The sequence below is a fragment of the Nomascus leucogenys genome, chromosome 19, assembly GCF_006542625.1.
Source record: "Nomascus leucogenys isolate Asia chromosome 19, Asia_NLE_v1, whole genome shotgun sequence".
In the NCBI taxonomy this organism is placed as follows: domain Eukaryota; kingdom Metazoa; phylum Chordata; class Mammalia; order Primates; family Hylobatidae; genus Nomascus; species Nomascus leucogenys.
The window spans coordinates 43,208,723-43,222,121 of record NC_044399.1 but is presented as its reverse complement, the minus strand read 5'-3'; the positions used below and the strand labels follow the sequence as shown (position 1 = coordinate 43,222,121).

The window sequence follows — 13,399 nt, the reverse complement described above, 5'->3', positions numbered from 1 at the left end:
ATTGAGTATGTGTGTACCCTACAACCCTGCAATTCTACTTCTAGGTATATAACCTGGAGAAACACTCACGTGTGTAAGGAGACACACAAGAATGTTTGTTTCAGCATTGTTTGTAACAGAAGAAAACTGGAAACAACCCAAATGTCCATTCACAGAAGAAGGGAAGAAATGAAATAGAATAAAATACTGTTCAGAAATGAAAGTGAACAGGGGCTGAACAGGAGCTCACTAATCTTAAAATATAATGTTGATTGACAAAAGCAAAGTATAAAAAGTGTGGATAACAACATTCATGTAAAAGGAAATAAAAGTATGATGAAAATGCTTGGGAATGATAGTCACTAATTTGGGCTAGTGATTATAATTGAGGAGGAATAAACGGGAATGAGATCTGGAAGAATCCACAGCATAACTAACGGTCTCTGTAATGTTTAATTTTTTAAACTGGAACTGGTTTCAAATATGTTCATTATTCACTATACATTTCTGTATACTGAAATATTTCAAAGATACATAATAAAAATAATAAAGAAATGAACCGTGGGAGGGGAGAAGGAAAGCAAATTATCAACTAAAAAAGCTCAGAAGACTGGTCACAGACAAAATTTTTAAATCTCACCAATTTCATAAAAATGATCACTAAAATGCCATTAATCACCTTGAAGTAGAGTAGGGCAATAATTATCCAGCACTCGTTAAAACCAAGCCCCATTATTTTTAGATGTTCTTATAAAAATAGCACAAGTAAAGCATCCCAAATCCAAAAATCCGACATCAAAAAAGCTCCAAAATCCGAAAATTTTTTGAGCATGGACATGACATTCTAAGGAAATGCTCATTGGAACATTTTAGATTTTCAGATTAGAGATGCTGACCCGTTCAGTATAATGCAAATATGTCAAAATAACTAAAAAAAAATCTGAACTCTGAGACACTTCTGGTCCCCAGCATTTCAGATAAAAGATACTCAACATGTACTTTTTTTAAGTGATAGTCTAGGAAAACAGAACCAATTACATTTTTTTCACATTTCACTGAAAAATGTCTTGAAATGATCATTTCTGAATGGTGATTAACAACATTTCAGTCAATTTTTTAAAGAAATAAAGACATTTCATATCTATAGGCACTTAGATATGAATGGGAATCCCCATTCTTTTCCACAGTCCACATTCTGGCTCATGGTCTCCCTTTATCTAACACTTTGCCAATATCCAATAAACATAAAATCCCTTCTTTTCCACAGTCCTCATTCTGGCCCATGGGCTCCCTTTAACACCTCCCACAGGTTCTGAAATAAAATCATATGTACTTATCGTACTTGATTGTAAACTTCAGCTCTCAATCTGTTCCCTGACCTAGCATGGCCCTTTACAGTTGGGTAGGAGTGTTCTACTATAGGCTGGGCATGGTGGCTCACACCTGTAATCCTAGCACTTTGGAAGGCCAAGGCAGGCAGATCCCTGAGGTCAGGAGTTTGAGACCAACCTGGCCAACAGGTGATTGGGCCTGGTCTCGAACTCCCGACCTCAGGTGATTTGCCAGGTATGGTGGCCCATGCCTGTAATTCCAGCTACTGGGGAGGCTGAGGCATGGGAATCGCTTGAACCCAGGAGGCAGAGGTTGCAGTGAGCCACGATCGCACCACTGCACTCCAGCATGAGCAACAGAGTGAGCCTCTGTCTCAAAAAACAAACCAAAAAAAAGGAGTGTCCTACTATGAAGCATTAACTGAGGAAATCCAGACTATAACGTACAAGCAGTACTTGATAGGTATTAATATTTACTCCCTAGTGGTGAAGTGGAGCTATAAGGAGTGCTTTAACTTCATATATATAGGTAGTGACTAAAAGGAACTAAATGTTAGTAAAATATTAACACCCCAAAAGGTAGATATATTTAAAGGAAATTTTCAACTGCTGAATTACAAAATGTACATCAATGCAAAGAAGCACACATGAAATTCTGAAGTGCTAGCATATGCACTTTCAAATTCATAGATGCAATAGTATTATAAAATATCTTATATAAGCTGGATGTTTTCACCAGAGTTTAAAAATTGTTTGTTTTGATTAATATATTCAACTAAAGCAATGGTTTATTTTGTGGATGGTAAAGACAAAAAAAAAAGAAAGAAAAGCTATTCAAACAAGCTTCAAATGTCTGTCCAATGTTCAAGAGTTCTTTATCTCCAGCAGATACTTTTTGTTAAAAAATAAAGCAAAGATTTAAAACAACTGCAGGAGGCTAAGGAAGGAGAATTGCTTGAACCTGGGAGGCGAAGGTTGCAGTGAGCTGAGATCGCGCCATGGTACTCCAGCCTGGGTAACAAGACAGTAACAACTGTCTCGAAAAAAGCGAAAAACAAAACAAAACAAAAAACAACACTGGAGGGTTTGTGTATTTCCATGATTACCTGGGGGACTGTACTCTGTAAGTCATCTGTAGGCCCAGCCAAAGAGATTAACTCTTTCATTGTTATTTTCAACAAATCCATTTTGCCTTTCTTTGGTTCAGATGCCAACAGTGCCTATGGAAAAAGAATGCAAAAATTAACGGGGTTCTTAGTTGACATACACTTTTTTGCTGCTTCCCTGGATCAATCCCAAAATGCAAAATCCCCTTAATAAAAACATGTGGTTATCAAAGAAAGTTAATTAAGCCATGTGGCCCTGGGGAAGTGGTTTAACCTCACAGTAGAACCTACAGAGTCTTCATCTCTAAATGTAGGTGAAGGTGAAATCATGTCATCTCTAAGGTCACTTCCAGTTTGCTCATTAAATTTAATTCTAAAAGGCCAAAAAATGGCTCTTATTGACAACTCCTTAAGAACCCTAAGTAGGTGGCAGTTCTGATACAATAAACAAATCAGTTTCAGTAACAAATTTATCTAACGAGAAAATTCTCTTTACTTAAAACCCAAAAAATCTCTGGATTAAATTTCTTGCAAGAATGTTAAGGCTCCCTGGAGATGAAGCAGTTAGTTAATTCTTCACAAAAGAATCATTACTTGGAGGACTAATCAAATCAAAGCATTTGAAACTCCATGGAACAAAAAGAAATACTGCAAACACCAAAGAGGTCCTATATTTGAAATTTTCAGTAGCTTCTTACTTACTTTGCATCTAACACTTTGCCGACGTCCAATAAACATAAAAAGAGGGTATTAAGCCACTTGAGGCAATAAAAAAGAATGAGGTACTAATATATATTACAACATGAATGAACTCTGAAAACATTACGCTAAGTGAAAGAAGCCACACACAAAAGATCGTATACTGTATGATTCCATATATATGAAATGTCCAGAAAGGACAAATGTATAGAGCTGGAAGGTAGATTAGTTATTGCCTAGGGCTGAGTGGCAGGGGTAGAGAGAAATGGGAAGTGACTGCTAATGAGTATGGGAGGTTTCATGGGTTGATGTTCTAAAACTAAATAATGGTTGTACAGCTCTGTGAATATACTGAAAACCACTGAATTGTACACTTTAAAAGGGTGACTATATAGTATGTGAATTACATCTCAATAAAGCTGTTAAAAAAAAGTCACTTTAGTCACATTCCCAGACTCCCTTCCTCCATGTCTACTTTTCACATTTGTAGCTACTAGCTCTCAAGAGTGAAAGTTTCAAGTTAGCTAGCTTCTTCTGAAGCATTTGAAACCTACAGAAGAGGAAAATAAAGACATACAAAAAATAGTTTGATTTAGAAGAAATTTATCATAGTTTATTTAGGCTCAGATAACATATTTTTTAAATGACTATTCAAAAAAACTTTGTCTATATTGAAAATAATTTTTAATCTGTCTACACAAAAGGTAAACTCACAAACTAAGTAGACAGTTCTTTTCCATAGCTAACACTATGCAGATTTCCACCAAAACAGGAGTATAACTTTATTAGTAAGTCACGCTAAGAGAAATGAAGACTCTCTGTAAGCAGATTTTTAAAAAAAATTTAGACTTTATTCAACTAAAAAAAAGCTACATTCAATTACTAAAATGTCTTCAGGGAACCATGGCTTTTTCTCCCAAAGAGCTAGGTAAAGTTATGGCATTCTTGCCGAGGCTAGGGTAAGAAAGTGCACCTTCTGACTACCCATTATGACCAATACTTAGTGCAAGTTGGGCACCAGAGCTGAAAGAAGCACACTGCACAAATATGCAGTGAGACCTTGATCCTGTCTTAACATTTGATCTCAGACAGACAAATGACACGTAAAAACACAAGGTCAGAGTGAATTGGAGGCAAGAGAATGAAACACACTGATCCAGAATGGGTCAGATGAAATAAAAGTTGATTTCTGAAGGTCACCAAAATCCGTACAGCAGAACTGCTTCAATTATCTGTCAACAACCTCTGCAACTGATGATCACTGTCACCAAAAAATCATAAAGGGGTTTCAGGAATTTGAGGGAGGAGTAAGAAAGAGAAGGAAAAAATGTAGGGGCACAAAAAAAACCAGAGACTTCATTCTATTTCTTTTCAGTGCTTTTATTATACCACTGCATTCCTGGATTTAATCTTACTATGTATTAAACAAAGGTCTTTCAGGATAGGGTCTGATTTAGTATTGTGAAGACACTGGTTTTTATTCTTTGGGTTCATGAAGGTAACAGTCTTAATTTCTAAATAAAATATTTTCCCATCAATAGCCGTATCTAAATGTGTTGATATGAAGCAATCTTTAAGGTACAATACTAAGTGAAAACAAAGAGCAAGCAGTGTATGTGTTTTCATATGTGTTCCAAAAGGAAAACGGACTCGCACACACAAATTCTCATATGCAGAGAGGTTCAGGAGTCAGGCCGCCTGGGCTCAAGTCTTAACTCAGTTCTTACTGTCTCTGTGGCCTTTGGCAAGTCACTTAACATACCTAAACCCCAGTCTCTTCATCTAGAATATATGGATGATAATAGGGTACAGGGAAGGAGTTAATGAGGTAATGTATGTGAAATAACCACTAGTAAATGTCAACTACTATTATGATTATTTTATGGATGGACGTTTTATAGGAGAATTGAAAAGAAAATGTTAACACGGGTTGCCTACAGAGAGTATTGAAGGTCTTGAGATGAAAGGAAGACTATTTTTTTAAAAAAATAAAGTGGGGTGGTGGGGCAACATGTGCACTTTCTGAAAGTGAGCAATGACTGTGCCACAGTGATGTCTGCCTACTTAATACAAAGACAGAAATTTATACCACCCTCTGTTTATATTACAAGATTGACCTTTTAGAGGGTTTGTTCCAAGAACAGATCTTGTCACAGGAACACACTGTCCCCACATTAAAACAAAGCCACAAATGCTATGGTGCTGAAAAGACAGAAATGTCCTTTATGTAATATGCTCACTCACATGTCAAACAGGTTAGAATACACTATCATCAAAAGACAAATATAAACAAACGGCTAGGGTCCTACAGATAAGTACCTGTATGTAGAAAGGAATTCCAGCACTGCGCCTTGTAGCACAGAGTTTAGATGAAGGATCACTGCATTTAATTTCCTCTAAAACACTCCATAGCCACTGTTCTGGCAGCTTTTGCAGACTCACATTTGGGCACCTAAAAGGCATATATAATCAAATATTCGGAATTAGATATCCAAGTTAAAAGTACAAACTACTGATGTACATTTACACTGTTAGAAAATAATAAATATCCTTATATTGAGTGGGAGTGAAACTAAAAAATGTCTCATACTTTTCACCTACTTTCCTCTTTATTGTGGGTCTTAAGATCTAAAGATTTCATTTCTAACAACTGCAGTGTTTAAAACATGTGTCTTGTGTGCAAAATAAATTTTAATACATGGGCTTGCACCCACACTCAAAATATTAAGGAAAAGGTTGATCATGGTCTCCAAGATATTTCATACTATACAACTCGAGATTTCCAACAAAGAGCATATAAGTTTATAGTTTACTATAATTTATGTTCCATGTTTATAGGGATTACACATATTCAAAGAAAACACATTTTAAACTGTATTTTAGTAATCATTTTCATCTCTCTCAAAATGAGGCCTACTACAAATAAAATTTTCAACCAGATCCTCTGGAGAATTAAAGCAATTTATCTGGGAGGAGGCATAAACGTTTTGAGGCGATTTGAACATTACATCAGTGAGCTTCTGCGTTATTACATTAAGCATTATCTTAGAGTGCTCAAGAACATTTAATTTTTATAAAATTTTTAAACGTATGCCCTACTAGACTGTACAACATTGCCCAAGGAATACCAAATTCAGTGGTAGGTAGACACAATTATCTTAGCAAGACAGTACCTGGTTTTAACTGAAATTAATATATGAAAATTTGCAGAAAAAGTCCAAAGGAAAAACACTCTTTTTTAAGTTGAGGAAGAAAAGTTGCAGAAAGATAACTGATTTCCAATTTACAGTGAGAATTAGATCTCTTAGAACACATTTGGGATTTTTTTTTTCTTTATTCTAGTTTGGTATAAAATAGATAACTTCAGTTACTTACTAAACATTCTAAATAGCAACTCAGATTCAGCTATATGTTTTACATAGAACAAAATATATAAATAACACTACTTTAAAGGAGGCATTTTTTAAAGTTTGACATGGACCTAAAAAATATTATTTCAGCCATAAACGTTACATCTCCCTACTCCTAGCAGGCTCTGTGATTCTAAAGATTTCCTTTTAGCATATCTTAAAATCCATCACCTCACCCTTGCTTCTTCGACACTCCTGCCCTCAGCCACCAAAACCAGCTATCAAAACTCCCAACCACTAGATTAAAAGAGATTCAGAGACATAACAACCAAACGCAGTGTGTGAACCTTGCTTAGATCCTGATTTGAACAAATGAAATGTAAAACAGACACTGTCAAGTAACAGAGGAAATTTATATATGTACTAGATATTAGATAACACCAAGAAATTCTTTATAAAATGTGCCATTGCACTGTGAACATGGAACAAAGTATCCATATTTTTAGAGATGCATACTGAGTACATAGGAATAAAAATCACAAATTGGGGATGTGTTTTAGAATACTTCAGCAAACAACAATAAAAAGGGATAGATGGAGCAGTTGTGACTCAACTTTGATCACTATTGAATTTGGATGATGGGTAAAGGTGGCTTATTATTCTCTCTACTTTAAAATATATGTGATATACACAAATACACACGTTTATGTGTTTGGAATTCTTCATAATAAAAATAATTGCCCCACACTTTTGTATTTTTAAGGATTGAGGTTACTTCCCAATCACTGGATTTTATATCTTTTTAAATTAAGATAAATGTCTTGTGTCTTGTGAAATAATTTCTCTACTAGTAATATTGCCGGCTTGATATAATCCTCACACAGTCGCCCAATCAAAAACTGAAATCCAAATTCCTAAGAGTAATTACTGAAGTGCTAATGATATAGATTACTGCCTTCTTTTGTTCCTTCTTCACTGTAAAACAAAACAAAACAAAACAAAAAAAATTGGGCCAGGTGAGCACGGTGGCTCACACCTGTAACCCCAGCATTTTGGGAGGCCGAGGCGGGAGGATCACCTGAGGTTGGGAGTTCAAGACCACCTTGGCCAACATGATGAAACCCTATCTCTACTAAAAATACAAAAATTAGCCGGGTGTGGTGGCGGGCGCCTGTAATCCCAGCTACTCGGGAGGCTGACGCAGAAGAATCACTTGAACTCGGGAGACAGAGACTGCAGTGAGCCAAGATGGCGCCACTGCACACTAGCCTGGGTGACAGAGAAGACTCCATCTCAAAAAAAAAAATAAAAATAAAAATAAAAGCAAAATTTTTTTTTGGTGATTTAGCTACCCAAGAAGAAAAGAAGCTGGAATTATAGAGGTGAATAAGGTAAAGAGTACTTGATCTAATACCTGTGGGCTTAATTTATACTTGTATTTTCTTCCTAGAACCATGGGAAAGTTAAAACCAGCTTATAGATAATGCTACGGTCTAAGGTTAAGTCTCCTGCAGAGGATTCGCTACGTAGGAAAAACTAAGGGGAAGAAGGAACTGCAGGACATGAGAGGTACTTTCCTATTTCCTTAATTTCCTAAGTGTGTTGAATTACAAATACACTAAATACTAATTCAATAATGCTCCTCAACTGTCAGTTGGCCTCCCCCGGGCCTCCCTGAGTGAGCCCACAGAGGCTCTGGCAAAACCAACCACTCCAAGAAGGCAGGTCTGGAATGGGAGTAGAACATCTCACTATGCATCACCCTTCCTTGCATGAACTTTCAGTGGCTCTTGACTATTAACCAAATGATCTAACTCCTCTTCTAACTTGATCAAACTCTCCTAGCTTGAAAGGTTGCCTATGACCTGGACCCAACCCTCCTACTTAAATCTAACCTTAACTTTTCCAAGTTCCTACAAAAACTCCTCTGGTCTAGTAAGATTGTTTTTTCCCAGTTCTCATAATAACATACAACATACACACATCACAAACACACACACCTCATATTCCCAACTAAGCATTTGTTTATGGTCTCCACACATACCCCTAATTCATCCAAACTGATGAAACTTCCTCCAAATACTGCATCTCACAAGGACCTTTCCTTTCTCTAAACTTCTAATTAACTTGAAGCAACTACTAGGTATTAGGCGTACATGGGATCAGTACAGTGTCATGGAAGGGCTGGAATCTGAACTAGACTTCGAAGGATGTGTAGTTCGAATGGTGGAAGGCCCACATATGAGATCTGAGGAAGTAAAAGATGAGATGACTGGGGAAAGAGCTAGGTCAAGGCCCCAGAGGCAATTCCCTAATTTAGATATTTGGCTGGTATAACTGTAAACAGTTAACTGGGCCTATTTATTCCCTTGAGTATTGCATACTAAGAACCAAATGCTCCTTGTTAATTTGCAGAATTTGAAAACAGAGGCCAGAAGAATGCTCTACAAGGTCAAGGCTGGCAAACTGCCATCGATAGAGCCCTCTCTGCCCACTGCACCATGGACCCAGGAACCTCATGAGCTCTGGGAAATGCTCAAGGCACCAGCTCCTACCATCTGGTCCAAACCTTCTTATTCTGCTCTGGAATTCCCCAGCATCAAACCAGCTTTTCTGCAGAATTCTTTACTTGTCTGGTTTCCAATGTGAACTTTGCCACCGGTTCCTATTCCTCTGATTCCCTTGCTTCTCAGCTCTGCACCTCTCCCAGGCAAGTCCTGCCCTCAAAGCCATTCAAGGGAATTTGGTCCAATAATGAACTCCCACCCTCCCTTTTTATTAAAATTAAACATACTACATTTTAAACAAAATCTACTTACAAATTTTTTGTTTGTTTGTTTTTGTTTTGTTTTGTTTTTGAGACGAAGTTTCACTCTTCTTGCCCAGGTTGGAGTGCAATGGTGCGATCCTGCCTCATTGCAACCTCCGCCTCCTGGGTTCAAGTGATTCTCCTTCCTCAGCCTCCCGAGTAGCTGGGGTTACAGGCATGTGCCACCACACCCGGCTAATTTTGTATTTTTAGTAGAGATGGGGTTTCTCCATGTTGGTCGGGCTGATCTCAAACACCTGACCTCAGGTGATCCACCCACCTCGGCCTCCCAAAGTGCTGGGATTACAGGCGTGAGCCACCACACTCGGCCACAAGTTTTATTTAAACTATCATACTGAAAATATATTTGCCTGCCACAAAGGAAAGAAAAACAAATATTCGTTGAATGTCTATTACACGTCTGGTACAACATCAGGCTTTTCACATCTGCTCTTACTTCATTCTTAGAACAAACTATGAGGAAGTTATTTTTCCCAACTAATAGATGAGAGGGAATATATCACAGTGGTTAGGAACACAGATCATGGACCCGTGTTATATGGTTTAGAATCCTTTCTCTGCTACCTAGTAGCTGTACGATCCAAGGCAATTTACTAAATTTCTCCATTTTCTCACTTTGCTCTTCTATAAAATGACGGTTTTTGGGAGGATTGAGTTTGTTCTTATGTCTAATAAGTTCTTAATGGGCATTTTCTAAAATCATCTGTTATTATGAGAAAAGCAAGTATTAAAAGAGTTTCAATTGAAATGATAGAGATGAAACAGCTGAGTTTCCATTTTGACAGGACATCCCCCTACAATGCAAGTTAATATTAACAATATGCAAAATATACAAATAGAAACCCCAAAACCAGCTGAGTCCAAAAACAAGATAATCATCTGGGCAAAAATGAAGAGAAATGCAAAGCAGTGAGTGTACTCATACCAGAGACCCACAGAGTTACAGATTTAGAAGCAGTAGTGGCAGACAAAGAATTTCAACAGCCTCATTTCTTTTGAAAAGAATCTGAAAAAGGGCTACTGCCAGAGCTGCCTGAGGCTGTAGCAGTAGGAAAAGCCAAGGGCACAGGGAGCCTCTGAATCAGGCTGACTACTAACTCAGTGACTAGATCTATGATATCCCCAATTTCACTGTGAAGTGGGAGACCCAAAATGCCACTACCTAATCTAGTTCCTCTGATAGAGAGGAAAGAGCCTAGAAAGAGATCAATAAAGAAAACAAAAGGCTCCCATCATAGCCAGCAAGCCAAAATTCAAAATATAGAAATAAATTTTATATTAAGAAAGACAATCAAAAAAAATCATAATAAGAACACAGATTCACTCTATATGAAACTAATTTTACGGAGCAGTCTGACAAAGACCTTAAAATAATTATGTTTAGGATACTGAAGTGATAAATAAGGGAATAACTTCTATTTAAGAAGAGTTAACTGGGCATGGTGGCTCACATCTGTAGTCTCAGCAACTCAGGAGGCTGAAGTGGGAAGATCACTTGAGCCCAGGAATTCAGGGCTATAGTGAGTTATGATGGCACCACTAGACTCCAGTGTGGATGACACAGTGAGACCCTGTCCCTTAAAAAAAATAATAAAGAGCAAGAAATCATGAAAAACAAGCCATACTGAAATAAGAACAGGCATGTACAAAAATAAAAAAGATTAGAAATAAAAGTATACTTTCAGCCAAGCACAGTGGCTCACACCTGTAATCCCAGCACTTTGGAAGGACGAGGCAGGCAGATCACTTGAGCCCTGGAGTTTGAGACCAGCCTGGGCAACATGGTGAAACCCTGTCTCTACAAAAAAATACAAAAATTAGCTGAGCATGGTGGCACTTGCCTGTAGTCTCAGCTACTTGGGAGGCTGAGGTGGGAGGATTGCTTGAGCCCAAGAGGCAGAGGTTGCAGTGAGCTGAGATCATGCCAAGGCACTCCAGCCTGGGTGACAGAGTGAGACCCTGTCTTAAAAAAATATATAGCTATATATATAATATATATAGATATTATATATTATGTATTATGTATATATAATTTTATATTTATATTTATATTTATATTATGTATATATAATATAAAATATATATTATATATACAAAATATATAATATAAAATATATATACACACACACATACAAAACAGATAAGATGAATTCTAAAGAATTCGTGACTTAGAAGACAGTTTTCTGGGAAATTTACCCAAAACAGTATACAGAATGAAAAAACCATAAAGTATGTGTGTGTATATACATACGATAGTTCCATACCTGGAAATAGCATAGCAAAATTGTGATTAATAAAAAAACTTAAAAGCCACAGGAGATTTAAAGGAAAAAAAACTGGAGATCTACAAAGAAACATCAATTATACCAAAGACAAGTTTCTCCCTGACAATAACAAAAGCACTGAAGGAAAATAACTATCCACCAGAATTGTATACCCCATTAAAGTACATTCAAAAGCATAGGTAAGAAAAAGACAATCTGAAATATACAAAGATTAAGTCTGCCTTCCAGAGACTCTCACCAAAAGAAATTCTAAAGGAGGTACTTCAACAAAGTACACCCACAGTAGTTTCAATGGGGTGTTTACTAGACATGCCAAACTTAACATGCCCCAAACTAAACTCCTGATCTTCCTCCAAAAACCTACTCTACCCACAGTCTTGCCCATCCTAATAAAAGAATAACAAATTGATCTCTCCAGGGGCTCAAGCCAAAAACTTTGTAGTTATGCTCTCTCTCCCAAATAGCAAATCTAATCTGTCAACAAACCCTGTCTGCTCTATCTTCACGTTACAGCCAGATTCAGATCACATTTTACTTCCTCCACCACTTTCCAAGTCATCACTATCTCTTTTCTGTAATATAGCAATATTGTAACTAATCGGTCTTTCTGTTTTCACTATTATAGTCTATTATCAACACAGCAGTAAGAGTAATCCTTTTAAAAGACGAGATCATGTCACTCCTCTGTTCACAAACACTCCAATGGCTCCCCATTTTCCTCAGAGTAAAAGCCAAAGTTCTTACACAATGTCTTAGGCTGTCTAGTCCTCATAACTTCTCTGATCTCATCTACAACTCTTTCCCATGCTCACACTACTCCAGTCATAATTGGTTTATCTGATATTCCTTAAATACCTACCCTAAGCCCAAGCCTCTCAGGACTTTTTCACCTGACATTCTCTCTGCCGTGAATGCTCTTCTCCAGGTATTTACATCGTAGTTGTACAACTGCTAATTTTAGTATTCACTATACCTTCCAGTACATGCAAATATTTCACACTAATGTTTAAAAATTGGATAAAACAAGGCAGTAGAAGAGACAGAAGCTAAATAATTTGCTCAAGGTTACATAGCAAGTATGTGGCAGAGAGAGAATTAAAATGTATATTGACACCAAAGCCCTTGCCTAACAAAAAGGCATTATTTCAGTGTGCCTGCCCTAAATGCGCAGATCTGGCTCATGATGAAGATACTATCAACTCTCTATTATTTGTTTTAGTGAATTTCACTATTTTATTTTTTAAAGAGATCAGGTACCTAGTGGTTGCTTTGCACTATGCTATGTCCTAAAAACAGAACCGTAGAATAAAAATTCCAAAGGACACATGATTTACAAAATGTTTTCATGTGGCTTTGGAATGTATTACCAGAGAATACTATTTTTAAGATATTATCTTCCTGATCATGTTTTATTCGGGTTACTTTTCAGATTGATTTCATTCCCTGAACATCTACCATTGGGGTGGGGGTTAAACTATTAATAGTTCTAAATGAACTGGGTGACATGAATGGAGAGCTAGCTAGAAAATTAAAATTCTCTACAGAAAAGCCACTCAGTAGATAACCTCTTTGTGACTGACTTGAATTGTGTCTCATTTGTTTTCGAGGTACCCCCACTCCCTTAGGGAACTGGGGAAGTTTATTACTGTTAATAAACTGTTTTCTTATATTAACTGAATGATTCATGGTAGCCTAAAGAAATTACTTCACCTGCAAACACAAAGCAATTAATTTCACATTTAAATATGAAGTACATTTAAAGCCATCATATTGAAGCAAAATTCCCAGAAAAGACTCAAACTGCCAGGAAGGTAGTTAT

At 37.0% G+C, this 13,399-nt stretch overlaps 1 protein-coding gene across 2 annotated transcripts in view; it reads right to left on the bottom strand.

The window, feature by feature from the left end:
• THADA (THADA armadillo repeat containing) overlaps nucleotides 1-13,399 on the bottom strand; it is a 358,452-nt gene that overhangs the window by 269,022 nt on the left and 76,031 nt on the right. For both annotated transcript variants that reach the window (XM_030800262.1, XM_030800261.1), the window contains 2 exons: nucleotides 5,435-5,567; nucleotides 2,417-2,530 (listed from right to left, as the gene is read on the bottom strand). In XM_030800262.1, the coding sequence (XP_030656122.1) occupies nucleotides 2,417-2,530; nucleotides 5,435-5,567 (247 nt within the window). The remainder of the gene's footprint in view (nucleotides 1-2,416; nucleotides 2,531-5,434; nucleotides 5,568-13,399) is intronic.